The sequence below is a fragment of the Chaetodon auriga genome, chromosome 24 (genome assembly GCF_051107435.1).
Source record: "Chaetodon auriga isolate fChaAug3 chromosome 24, fChaAug3.hap1, whole genome shotgun sequence".
Taxonomy (NCBI): Eukaryota; Metazoa; Chordata; class Actinopteri; order Chaetodontiformes; family Chaetodontidae; genus Chaetodon; species Chaetodon auriga.
In genome coordinates this window covers 6,535,575-6,549,524 of record NC_135097.1, presented here as the reverse complement: position 1 = coordinate 6,549,524, position 13,950 = coordinate 6,535,575, and the positions used below count along the sequence as shown (strand labels likewise).

The 13,950-nt window shown below is 42.3% G+C and overlaps 1 protein-coding gene across 1 annotated transcript; it reads left to right on the top strand.

The window, feature by feature from the left end:
* Positions 1-6,322: 6,322 nt before the first annotated feature.
* sat2a.1 (spermidine/spermine N1-acetyltransferase family member 2a, tandem duplicate 1) lies at positions 6,323-12,717 on the top strand. Its single transcript, XM_076724640.1, has 6 exons — positions 6,323-6,614; positions 7,654-7,705; positions 8,068-8,151; positions 10,857-10,958; positions 11,119-11,159; positions 11,361-12,717. Exons 1-6 carry the CDS (start codon positions 6,552-6,554, stop codon positions 11,526-11,528), a joined length of 510 nt encoding a protein of 169 aa, XP_076580755.1. The 5' UTR covers positions 6,323-6,551; the 3' UTR covers positions 11,529-12,717.
* Positions 12,718-13,950: the final 1,233 nt, after the last annotated feature.

Below are 13,950 nucleotides of genomic sequence, written 5' to 3'. Positions count from 1 at the left end.
CAGTGGGGGAAACAATGCGTTGAGTTGGAATGTTTAATATTTTTACACTTACATTTACACTACTCCATAGAAAGTAAAAATAAAGCATGTTTGCAGTATCAACAGGTTTACACGTAAACCGCTGTTTTCTGTAAACAGGGTTGACCTCAGTGTTGACCTTCCCCTCAGGGAGCTGGAATCAAAAAGGGAAGCTGATCATGGAGATGTTATCAGTGGAATAGAAATATGAGGCCTATAAATAACACGTTTCTGTTTGAGTTGTGAGTGAAAGGGGGGTAATTTATCCCAGATTAGTAGTACAGATGAGATGTTTGCCAGCGTCTTCCAGAAAGTGAACCTGGGGGCAGGACACTAACATGGAGCCTTGCCAGAACAAAAAACTTCTGTCTTTACCTTCCCAGCAAGCTCGTGGTTTATTTATCTTTACCGAAAATGTACCTGCAGTGTTATTGTTTAACCTTCTACTGCACGTCAGCCAGGGCCCCGTGGTGAGCAAGTGGCCAGCGGGGCTGACCTTCACAGGAATCACATGACTCAGATGGTCTGAGGGAAGTTATGAGAGGCGGGCTGGCCAATAGAAAACACAAAACAAAAAGCAACATCTGCCTGCCCGACTGCCTCTACACACAACCGCCTGCAGATGACCTAATAAGGCATGTTAATGGGTCCATGTGGAGCAGCGGGAATGACACCGTGTCTGCTTTTTTCTCCTCTAGCTGTCTTTACACAAGGGTTGCGTCAGTCTGGCTATGAGCTAATTTCCCTTTTTTTCTACTTTGTCAGACTGAGATAGCTGGTTGGGTTTAAGTATAAGCTGAGGCGGCCAGACAGGAGGACGGCTTCGTCTGGGGGAATTCCTTCAGTCATTTCCTATTGTCAATTTTTAATGTCATTCCGATGCAGACTTTCTTGAAATAGGTCATTATTACAGCCAGACCAACCTATTATGTAACATCTTATAATAAATCAAAAATGAGACTTTATTGTTTTCTCTTGTGGCCTCCGTATTCCCTCAGTGAGCTATTCGTGATAAGCAGAGCAGAGGAATAGCTCTTATCGCATTGCTTTGCTGTGCTTTTGTGTTCATGTGCTAACACACGCCAGTGTGGTGAAGTAGCTAATTATGGAGGGCGCTTACTTTGAAAGCAAAATAATACCCAAAAATGGAATTTATGGCAGCTGAAGGAGGGAGGAAGGAAGGTGTCAGCAGCGATTCCTCTTTAGTTTTGACTGTATTTGAGTCCCTTCAACTCCTTTCTTATTTAGCTCTTTTTAGAAATTGATAAATGTGGTGTTGACTGCTTTGTTGTGGAAATGCTCTCGAGCCCAGGGACCAATCAGAATCTAGACTAAACAGGAAGAGGAGGTGGCTTCCTGTCCGGGCCAGAAGGAGCTGACATTATCCAGTATGTGACTCTGCTGAATATACTGGAACAACTTTCTCAAACGGACAGCCAGAGAAACAATAGCTTGACAAAATCCGACACAGCCAGATTAAAATGATGTACTTGAACTAAATGCTTAAGCTACAATCCAGCAATTCAATAACATCAGCTTTATTTGTAGGTAAAGGCTTTTATAAAACTCGTTTTCTTTCAGTTTCACCAAAGTACAGGCTTGTTTTTCTAGATTTGTCTTTAAGATCATTAGAGATCATTATAGCAAATGCACCACAACATGTTACATGACGTATAAAAAGCCATGTTTGCCTTTCAGGACTATTAACAACATACTGAATTGTTCGAATGACGTTAACAGAACTTGGCTGTAAAGTACAGTCTGTAAATCCACCGTCTAAAGCTGGCACACAGAATTGCCATCTTTTTCATTCAGAGGTGTGAATAATGTCAGGGTTATGTAATAAGTGGTCTATTCATTCCCGCTTAATAGAAGTGACACAGCCTTGGCTTTACTCTTCTATTGCTGCATCTTAGACGTCAGGCTGCATGCAACAACAATATCATCCTGTCAAATAAGAAGTGACGCTGTTGTGGCTCTGTGAGCACTTTTCATGAGCAAAAAGAGGCAAAATCAAGCCTGTTTTCAGCTCTGTGACCATTCATTTTTCACATTATTCTGTCTGTTTATTTATCTTAAGGAGTAAAGGGACTTTCTCAACCTGTAAAGGAACGCTTAATCCTCCACTTTAAGCTTATCTGAAAAATTACAAATCACCAAATTTGGAGACACAGTGTACGCTTTCAGTGGGCAGCACTGATCTGGCAGCAGCCACTCTGCTGCACATGTTCAATGTGAGAGCCTGATATGACATTTTGTTCCTCTCTTTGCAGAAGCGTAATTGTGTTTCGGTGGAAGTGGCCACTGCCTCCACCAACAGCCATCGGGTTAAAGAGGTCATCTATCACACCCAATTACAAAAGATTTAGTGTTCCATCAATTTTACATAAGTTAAAAATGTTGGAAAAAACCCCCCCAAAAAAACCTCACCTGCAACCATCATGTTCATTAATGAATACATTGACATTTGGTAAATATTTCTAACTGACAGATAAACACTTTCCTGCCAAGACTTCGATGAGAAGATTGATACCACTCTCACATCTGTGTGGTCAATATGAAGCTACAGCCAGCAGCCAGTTAGCTTAGCTTAGCATAAAGACTGGAAACAGGGGGAAGCAGCTAGCCTGATTCTCTCTGAAGCTAACAAAAATTCAACACCAAGCATCTTAAAAGCTCACTCATCGATTTGCTATTTCTGGTTTGTTTAATCTGTATAAAAGCAGCGGTGTCGTTTTTGTTCCCAGGCTCGCTGTTTCTAGACTTTATGCTATGCTAAGCTAGCCATTCGCTGGCAGAGGCTTTACTTTAATGGACTGTTGTGAGAGCACTACGTGAGTGATAAGCTTTTCAATCTTCTCATCTCGTTCCCCACAAAGCAAATAAGCATATTTCCCAAAATGTAGAAGTACGCTTGTAAGATAAAGGCTTTCGAATTGATGTGGGAAACGTACTTTGGTGCATCCTCAGTGATGCAAGCTGAGGTCATCGGGCATTTCCGGCCTTTCAACATCAAACGCCCTCGCACAGATTCATGAACTGTGCCCCACCAGCACAGAATAAACCTGATTAGCTACTGTTTAATGCGTCAACAACATGCTCTAAGTAAGTAGGTATGACATCAAATCCACCAACCAGCATCTTCTCAGGGTTTTTGTAGCATTTGTCAGAAAGCCCAGCGAGGCCCGACTCTTTCTTACTCACAGTCCACTGACTAATATTCTCTACATTGTTTCTGCTTCGAGCTGCCTGTGAGTCCTCAGCTGCGTCTGTTAAAACTGTCAGGGGTGTCTTACGCACGTCATCAGCAGAGCCAGCGAGGCCGCTGATGAAAACGGTGGCAACGCTCTGGTTTTTCTGCTTGCGTCGTATGAAAGGAGCCGTTAGTCAGCCTTAAAGAGCCACGCCGTCTTGCTGGAGCTATTAATAGCCACGCAGGCACCGTTATTTTTTCAGGAGAAAGCTGGCTAAAATCCCCTTCTCCCTGCTCATTTCCTCCCCACCCTCCAGTCTGAAGAATGCCGTGTACTGTGACAGATCTCTCATAAACCTATTTTTAGCCTGGGGCAAACACATTTGTCTAATTATACTGTGACACGGCTGCAGAATCAACACATAAATAAGCAAAGGCAGCGAGTTACAATGAGTTATAAGCGTGTCATTAGTAATTCGAAACATTAAACATGAGGAAGCAGACGTTAGATTGAAAAAACCTTCATGTGAGAGTGGCCAGTGACCCCTTTGAGATGCTTGACTGCTGAATCTTTCATCAATTATTAGTTTAAAGCAGACTTCACAGACAGCTAAACCAGCTTTTCTGTGTCATCTGGTTTCACTGAGAATCATTACGCTGTTGTTTAAGCGAAGGTTCACTCAAAGATTAACCCACGCATGCGCTCTCTGGCTTTGTGAAGAGATACAGCCATGAAAGTACAGCAACAAGTGGATCCTAAACATTCTGCTGCCGTGTGTTTGTATTCTAAGAAAAGGTGAATGGAAAAAAGCAGATTCTGGAGGGTTTTTGTGTTTTTGTGTAAGCACAAAGGTTTGGCTTGTGCCAAAGCTTCACAATACGGGTCTCAAAAACATGACTTTTTTTAGGGCGTCTCCTCGGGCTCGTGGTGTAAGATGCATTCAACAATCACAACGTCCAACACCAACGGCAGCTGAGAGCCTTTGGCGCGTATCATCCTCCTCCTTCCCCCAAAATATCTGTGCTGCCCACTTTCAAATACACAAAGAATACCAAAATATTTAAGGGTGCTTATTTGGTGACACCAACTCAAACAACTTCTCTCACTTTTACTAGTGTGTAAAATCTAATTTTCTTTGCACCACCTCTGTTTTTATGAGAAAAAGCCATTTCTCAATCTCACAAACCGGATGCTTGAAAGGCATTTGACTGGCGTCCACGAGCAAAGATGTCATTCCAGCCCTCACGAGATGAGTAATGTTATAATTTCTTCATCCAATCACATCATGTGGTTACTGTTTCTTCTTGCGGTGCATCTCTCTCTCTCTCGGTTCCTTAAAGCTCTGCTCGTGGTGCCTGTGGGAAACGCCGTGGATGAGATCTGATCATGAGATCATTCTTATTTCTGGTGCCGAAGTTCACAGTTTGATGACATGTGCACACTGTGCGTCATCTCAGGCACGTTTAACTAAATATAACCTCTCCAGTCCTGACACCTTCTTTAAGGATTTCTGGAGGAGCAGAAACCTGAATGAATCTTCTCGAGTATAATGAAACAGCCCTCCACCCACACAGACGCATGGAGGCCTACAGTGTCAGTCCATATAAAACTAATCTAATCTCAATCTCAGGGTTACAAAAAAAATAGACATTTTACCAAAAGTTCAGTCCAAAACGACCTGTTTTATATTCTTAAAACGTCCCCAGAGATATACATGTGTATTAGTTTTATTATGTATGCACTGAAAATTAAATGAAAATGATAAAATGGATTTTAGCTTCAGCAATGAAGGAGGTGCACTGTTTCCTCTACTGTTCCCACAGACATGCGTAATGTGAACTGCACAGCAGCATAGAGATGAAACATTGCTAGGGCCCCCTAGAGGCCACAATGTATATTACACCCCCAGACAACTGGGAATTATTATTGATTTTATGAATATGTAAAGATTATCCTGAGGAAGGATAAAGTCAGGAATTTATTCACTGCACTTGCTCCAGAGCATCAGTTAGTTTAAATCCCCCTAAACAGAGCTGTACCTTTAAGGCAGGGGTGTCAAACTCAAATACACAGAAGGCCAAAATTAAATAAACTGTTCCAAGTCCAGGGCCAGACTGGTTTAATGTTTATTGAAAACTGATTGAAGTGACCTTTTTGCACATATTGAACCTGGAGCTAACACAGCCTATAAGTTACTGCCTATAAAACAATGTTAATCATTAAAAAAAATACTTGAAAAACCAGTTGAAATCATTTCTTATGGCTTTATCTGCAGCTTTCCATAATAATTTCAAATGAAAACATTTCCCCACAGGCCAACAACAGCCAAAAAATAATTTCCTTCAAACAAAAATGCCCAAAGAGTGCAAAAAGTCAACATATATTAAACCCGAGTGTGCTGCTCTCTGATGCGCACTAGTCTAAGACAGATACTTGAACCTGGAACTAACACAGTTTATAAGACAGTTTTTATCTATAAACAACAACATTAAACATTACATACCAGAAAAATCAGCTCATTTCTTATAGCTCTTTATGCACCTTTTCCAGAGTAATTTACCTTTCACGGTGTTTCGTTTCATGGTGTCTTCTTCCATTATATTCTTTCATGACAGCCACACTGTCTCCACACAGAAGACAAACAGCTTTGTCCTTCATATCCGTGAACACATACGGTGCCCACCTGCCTTGAAAACCCGTTTTCAAAACCCACCTTCCGTTTAGCCGTTTTTTTTTGGGGGGGGAGAGGGTAGCTGAAAGTTGACCACAGGTAACGGGCTCCATCAGGCTGCTGTTGAACGGCAGTGCATTGTGGGGCTTGTAGTACTAATGGTGCGTGCAATATACCGGCGAGCCAGCTTTAATAATAATTATGCATAAATAATTAGATATCAAAGATAATTCAATTGCGGGCCGGTTTTGGCCCGCGGGCCTTGAGTTTGACACGCGCCCTAGATGGTTTATGTCCCTCTGGGAAACCAAAAAGGGGTCAAATTTGGAATTGTAAATCTTAGTGAGTCATTCCTAATGAAGGGTAATGTGTTTGTCACTTCCTAATAGGCTGCGAAGTTGCAGTGTTGAATGTTGATAAGTCGTCATCAACATCAACTATCTTTCTTTATCGGTTCGCCATCGCTCCTCACGTGGAGCTGGCTCCCCCGCAGCTCCGGGTCGCCTCCCTCCTGGAGGGCGGCGCTCTCAGCTCAGTCCTGAGTCTGTTTCTGTGAGGTTCAGGGGAGCGGTACACTTCCATCGCTCCTCATTTCCTTTCCAAGTCGCATCCGTCCGCATCTCACCCGAGAACCGCCGCACTGTGAGCGCCTTCGGCCCTGCATCACCATGGAGTACGCCATCCGTGCAGCCAACGTGGAGGACTGCAAAGACATCGCGAGGATGATCGGGGTGAGCGGCCACACGTGCGCGTGCTGCATATGATCCTGTATCAGACATGTCTTCCTGTGACTCACGGGCTGACGTCAGTGCTTCATGTGCACCATGTCGCTGTTGTTCGATAATTGAAATGTTATTGGATTAGTTGTGGTTTTATTAGCGCGCACATGTGGCCACGAGCGCCGCTCACAGCCGTTTGTTCAGTGGCGGAACGAGACTGTTATACAAGTGGTGGCTCGAGGGTGGGCAAGCCTGTATCAGGGGGTCCATTTACTATAGGCCCAAAAACGGAAAATACAGTCATACAGTTAAAAAACATTAGTGAAAACCACCTTTAAATCATGGGATAGTAGCCAAATTCATGTAGGAATTAGTGAAGTAATATCTGGTGAGTAACTGCGCAAAAGTAAATACTAAAAAAATGACCCTGAGCAGTTTTACAGATGTTTTAACACAGATATGTCCAGACGCTCATTTGGATGCTCATCTGAGTACCATTATCTCGTCCAAGCATACGGAGAAACTTCTCTGTTGAAAGCACTTTTCCAGCCCTTTCTCTGCTTGCTGTTGTTCTCATCTCTCATTAAAGGACGAAACGCAAATGACAGTTAAAGGACACCTTGACGTGGTCCGCATCTGTATTCTGTGTCCGTTCATGCATGAATGAGAAGGAGCGCTGAAACTAACTGTGCAGGTACACTGGTAAATATCTCTGCAACCTATTGGGCAATTTTGATGATCCACACCTCTAACGAGTCAAGAGAATCGAGGGGCAGCACCCAAATTGATCTCAAACTAAGGCAGAGTCACAGGAGGACACATCAGGAGCGTTTTTTCGAGCTGGAATATAACACAACTGGGGTGTCATCTGAGGTGGCCAATCAGGTACCAGAGGTGGCCAGTGCTACCCGGCCACCCCTGTAGCTCCACCCCTGCTTGAACAGTTCAAACAGGGCCATGCTCCAGCACTCTGATACTCACAGTATCAGGGTAAGGGTTGTAATATTTCACACTGCTAACGTGAATTTATGTTATTTTTATGTGTTCACAGGAACTGGCCGAATATGAGAAGATAGCAGACAAGGTGAAAATCACTCAGAGAGGTACGCTATGATGGAGCTCTGTTCAGTTAATCTGTGCAATTCTGTGCCTTGATGTTACTCTTGGATGTGTTTGGCCTTCGTGGAAAATGAGACATGCAGCTGATTTACTTTAACAGTGCTGGAAAGTAACTAAGTACATTTACTCGAGTACTGCACTTCAGTTCAATATTGCAGTTCAGTTTATACTTTTATTATTGTCACTAGGTTTGTCTGACTTCTGGAGTTACTTTTCGGATTCAGATTTTGCACGACCATTTCCATTAACCATGAAACGACCGTGGGACCTGTGACCTAAACTTAACAGAACTTTACCACCAGCATATTACATATTTCCTAACAGCGTCTGTGTATATTATGTGCAGACTTGGAGCAGGACGGCTTCTCCAAGAACCCGTTCTTCCACGGGATCGTCGCTGAGGTGCCAGAACAGCACAAAACCAAAGAAGGTGAGAAGCATCAATAACACTGTTTAGCATTTTTTCTTACGTTTTCTTTCAAATTATGAATTGTCTGTTTTATTTTGCTGCCTTTGCTGAAGCACGTTGTAAACTAGGCTTTATGAGTCTCTATAAATAAAGATTATTATTATATTATTGTATGTGTGAGTGATAGAGTTGTACACATCTTTATTTTCATTACAAATATCCTGTCTCCAAGAATCATCTTAAAACCACACTGAACGCCAGAAAATCTGCTCCTGTGCTGCTTTTTCAAACATTTTCAGACTTCCAGCCTCTCTGGTCAGTGATGTCCTCGAACAGCAGGTCGTTTTACCACCTGTCTAAAGGAAAACACCTGTTGTGACCTCATTGTTTGGACTGTGGCCAGAAGTACAACATGATTCAAGCTGTCATGCAGCATCTTTTTTTTTTTTTGCTCAGCAACAGTTACAATTAAAAGGCCTTTAGCCAAATGGTAGTTATGGACAGTTGCTTGCTTCAAGTGACTCATGTAGGTAAACCATAAATCTAGCCAACCCAAAATTATTGTTTCAAACTGTTTTCTAGCTGGAAATACTGTTATCTTGTTTTGTCCTTTACCCAAACACTGACAGCATAATAGGAGGTCTAGCACACAGGGATAAATGTGGACTGTGGGCTTTTATGAAATGAAGAGGAGAGACACTTGTCATGTGCTTCTTACAGAAACAGTTCACCCCAGAGTGTTTCATCACTCCTTAAACACCAAAACATGGCTGAGCTGGACATCTTTTGTAGCGGGATCTTAAGTGTTAGGAAGCATGTCACTTTCACTGTGAGGCCTACTTGTTAGCAAAAAGGTTCCTTATTCAATCCTCAAGATTGTTCAGTACATCAAGAAGATGTAGAGAACATTACAAATTGAAGGCATGTTTCTGTCCATGTCCTAATATTCACTCTCATTTAGCTCTGTTTGGGTCTCCACCAGCTTCTGAGGGAAATACCCATTCTTCAGCAGCTAAATGCTCCACTCTTTTCAGGAGTTAATGCTATTGTTATATGCAGTTTGGTGCAGCGCCTGTCACTGCCAGTACTTATTCAGTTAATTGTTATCATGAAAATATTAATTGGAGCAGCTTTAAAGGAGCAGTGCATATGAAAGGTGTTCTCTAGAGCCAGTGTTAGCCAAACACGGTGGTCCAACATGGTGGAAAATCTCTCCGTAAAGAGCTCATTCTAAGGTAGCAAAACACAACAATGCTCATTTTCCGGTGATTCTTTACTAATGGAAACATAATTATGGATATCATATTCCATTTCTGATGATCGATCCCTCTAAATCCTACACACTGGTCCTGAGAGCTTATCAATCTTACCAATCTTCAATAATTTATTTTAAACGAGAGGAGAAAGTCTGTGAAATAGATCCTTCAGTCACAAATTACAAACACTTCATCACCACAGATTTTTTCTTATTATACCATTTTCTAAATGCGCAATGGTGCGGCACATAATTCAGAGCAGCTGCATTTTACACTTGTCGTCAGACTGTCGTCAGACCCGTCAGCCCTTATTTATTAGCTCTGTTACCTAATCTAACGGCATCCTGCTGATGTGGCCTCTCTCCTTACATAACGAGGCTAACACACTGCTTTTCCTCAGAATACAGTAATGAGAACATTAACATACGCTCCGCTGCACAGCTGGGCCTTTTTCTTCCATGACACAGCCTTTTTTCCATACAGTCACCACTGTCCACTCTCCACTGGCCTCTGATATCTGACTCCATGCTGAGGAGGGGCTGCCTGTGTCTGTGTTTGAATTACTATGCCTGGATATCCCATTAGTCCGATAATCGAACGTCGCCAGACAGCTTCTTCATCAGCGTATATTTGTCTGACAGGATGCAGATTATTTTGTGGCACCTGCAATCAGCCCAAAAACCACACAGAATTGAGGGCAGGCAAAGGTCCATGGTGATTTCTGCAGGTGAAAACGATGCTAGCTCGTGGCTACCGTCCTGAAATCTAGCTGCTAGCTGCAATTAACAAGTTATAGCAACACGACCAACAACAATGACTGAATTCACTGATTTTCCTGCATTGTTGGGTATTACAGTCTTTGCTGCTGCAATACAACATACGCGCAATCAGGATGCTTCTTGGTAGAAACCTTTAAGGTGCTGTAGTCAGTATTTTTATAACAATGCGTAAAATGACTAATGAAACGTAAAAATTGTTGCTACTATTGACGAACCCACAGAGGATTGTCATCCAACTGGCTCTGAGCTGGCAAAATGCCCAGATTCTTCAAGCTCAGTGGCTGACGAATCCATTATTGAATATTTCATTCACAGTTTTGCTTTTGCTTCTTTTGCTACAGTCATCTGAGTTTCCATGGCTTAGGTTTGATGCTGAGTTAAGTAAAAGCAGTGCATATTTTAACATCGAGATGTCATTCCCTTCATTCCCAATCAAACAAACTACCCAAAAAGATTCAGTAAGCAGGTCAAAAGGATTCAGTAAGTGGATTCATAAATTCATTCAGATTAGTGAAAATGCTATCAACTCTACGAAGCACGTTAGCATCTTTAAGCTCACTGTTCTGGAGCATTTTGCAGCTAAAGAGCCAAAGAGCCGCTGGCTCTTTGTGGCTGACGTCACATGCTGCTTTAAAAAGTTGCACTGCCTGTATCTGGTGCATTGATCACATTTTTGTCTGTTTGCTTTCAGGCCATACGAAGATAGGCTATGCACTTTACTTCTACTCCTACAGCTCATGGGTGGGCAGAGCCATTTATATGGAGGACTTATATGTGATGCCTGATTTCAGAGGTACAGTACACTGTCTCAAAATTTGACATATTGTTGTTGTGGAGTAAAGATAATCTAATAATAATGATGAGAATGGCCTGGAGAAAATCAGCCACAACATCAAAAAAGCATGCCTTTATGTGCAGGGAATTTTTAATAATTCGTGGTATGTGTCTTTCAGGGAAGGGTATCGGTAAAGCACTTATGAGCAAGGTAGCACAGGTGAGTAAGACACCAATCAATTATTTCAACTGGTACCTTGTCTCTCTATATGCAAAGGTATCGTTTGCATTGTTGGCAAGCAAAAATGCAAAATAATGCTTAATACATCTTGGAGCTTGCATGCCATTTCAAGTTCCATCCCTTACGTCGGCACAGTAGTACTCAATGTCTGTCTTCCTGCTTCATTTTGTTGTCCCATAGCTGGGCCTGGCTGCCGGCTGCAACCAGCTCAACTTCACCGTCCTGGACTGGAACAAATCATCTCTGGACTTTTACCTCAGCCAGGGCTGTCTTGATATCACGGCTAACATGGGCTACCACCAAATGCGCTGCGAGGGAGAGGCGCTGCAGCACCTGGCCCAGCCCTAACCCAACACTGGACTCACGATGGCATGACCTCTGCAAGCATGAGGTCAACCCACAGTGCAGGGATAGAGCAGTGGGCCCCGTTCCAAAACTTTACAACAAAGGTGACCCTGATTTCTTACAAAGCAGGTTATTGAAATGACTGTTTGTTTAGCCCCACCCCCCCTCAGCTACTGTCACTACACCTTAAAGTTGTCCATGCTAGCACAGCACAATGCTAGCAGCAGCAGATTTACTGTCTGAAGTTCTTGTGAAGACAGTGGTCTTCAGTTTAACGTAGAGAAAAACAGAAGCGGGCCCTGGTATTCCAGAACAGTATGATAAATAAAAACGGAAATAAAATGTTAATTGAAACACTGAAATGGTTGTGAGGACCAGACTGAGGTGTTTAATAATCATATAGCTTTCTTGCAGTATGATATGGCTAGAAATGGTGGAGTCAAGATTTTCCCAAATCCAGGAATGAGCAGGACAGAACCACTAACATTAGCTCCATCTATGTTTCAGTCCAGTTTAACTTGTAACACCACAACATAATGGTGCTAGCTAAGCTCCTTAGCTTTGAAAGTGATGCTCAGTTAGTAGCTACGTAGCTAGGCATGCTAACATTTGCAGCTGTCATTAGAACACACAGGGTTAATGCATTCCTTAGCATTTTGCTGTGGTGTTATTGGTAAGACTAAAAGCAAAAACCTTCCAAACTCTTTTTATACGAGGCATCACTCTGACTACAGCCTCACCCGCAACACTTCAACATATAGCCTAACTGCTCTGCCTTGCTGTGGTTTGAAAAGGTTGGTCAGTTGGCTTGGTATTTAGAGTCAAGGATGCACATGTAAGTATTGGAATGGGGCCTATGCAATACACTTAAATATAGTACATAACCAAGGCACTGAAATCTGTGGTTTTGTGTTTTTCTTTGTGATGATCCAGAGCACCTTTGATTTTGGTATTAAATGGATCAGATCACCAAACCTTTCTGTTTAAAGTGTGAAAATTTTAGAATATATGGTGAAGGTATATGCACATGTGTGTGGTGGTGGTGGTGGTGGGATTTTTAGAAGAGAAAAAGAGATGGTAACATAGTTTAACAGTCAGTCGTGTAGAAATTAAATCATTGTTTTGCACAAAAATCCAGAAAAACCATATGCATTGCAAAGCCAAGTTTCATTGTTTGACTGTTGGAAACGAGTGGTTTTTGGTGTCCTACCCCTTTAAATCTATTAGAAACTATGACAACAGCAACCAAAGAGTCAGTCACCTCTCCCCTTGTCTTCCAGGTGAGGAGTACTTGTAAAGCTGTTGTGAAGCACAATATGGTTATTTGCACTGTTTCCTTCCTTTTAAGCTCCATTTATGTATGTATGAAGTTGTGATGAAATTGTGAAGTAAAGGAATCTTCTGGACTCGACCTTAACCTACTTCCATGCAGTCGCACAAGAAACTCTCGGGTCTGGTTTCAAAGAAATGGATGAAGCCTAGAATCAGACACTCCAAAAAAATAAATGTCTTGGACCGGGCTCAGTTTGTGTCTTTGAAACGAAAAGGTCTGCACTTTGGTTTCATATGCAGTCTACTTTTTGTATCATTTCCAGCAATTTAATGAAAACAGTCTGAGTCGTGGGTTATATTTAGTTTGTTTTCTCTCACTCTAAACAAGTAAGAACCACTGACCCTCCTTCGTAGCTTGTGCAATTTGCATTTCGTGTCATACTTTGTTTACAAAATAATTGAGTAAAGAATGTGCAGTTTTAATTTTTTTTTAATCTTTGGGACATTTGTTATGGGACATGTCCAGTATGTTTGCTCTGCAGACTTCAGTGTGGAGGGTTACACTGGCTGATGTGAGCCGATCGCACTCAGGAAGAGGCACCAACACTACTCGGTTAGGTTTAGGATCCAACCTCTGGGCCTGAAGCCAACGTGGAAGTGCCAAAACCTGCAGCTCAGGGGGTGAATTTTTATACAACTCACTCGCTTAAATTATATCAAGGCTCAAACTTATGCTTAAGTGTGAAAATGGCTGCTTTGAGTGACAGATAGCAACTCTTTTTTGGGTTAGCCAGGAGTTTGGCTAAGTGTTAGGCTGTCACTGAGCTTCACAATGGCTCTTCACAAAACCATGCCACCGACCGGACTTCCTCCTTTGCTCCTGTCATTATTTCTAACATCAAACGAAAACATGACTCATGATAACCCACTCGCCAAGACGACTGGCTGTTTTTCTGGTCAGGACGGGCTGTACAGAGCACATGAGCCCAGAAATCAATACAGAGTCCAAGGGAACATGAAGAGATATTTATAACCTCCCTTGTCTGCAACTTCCCATCAGAACGCCAGACCCAGAGCTATAAATTATACATGTTACTTTGTTCCCAGGATGGATTCTGCAAACTGTTTCAAAATCAAATCAGAGTTCAATCCT

Excerpts from the sequence above, each read along its gene's own strand:
- sat2a.1 (XM_076724640.1), top strand. The coding sequence starts at position 6,552 with ATGGAGTACGCCATCCGTGCAGCCAACGTGGAGGACTGCAAAGACATC. Across the intron at positions 7,706-8,067 it reads GGTGAAAATCACTCAGAGAG|ACTTGGAGCAGGACGGCTTC; the intron begins GTACGCTATGAT and ends TATTATGTGCAG. Across the intron at positions 11,160-11,360 it reads TTATGAGCAAGGTAGCACAG|CTGGGCCTGGCTGCCGGCTG; the intron begins GTGAGTAAGACA and ends GTTGTCCCATAG.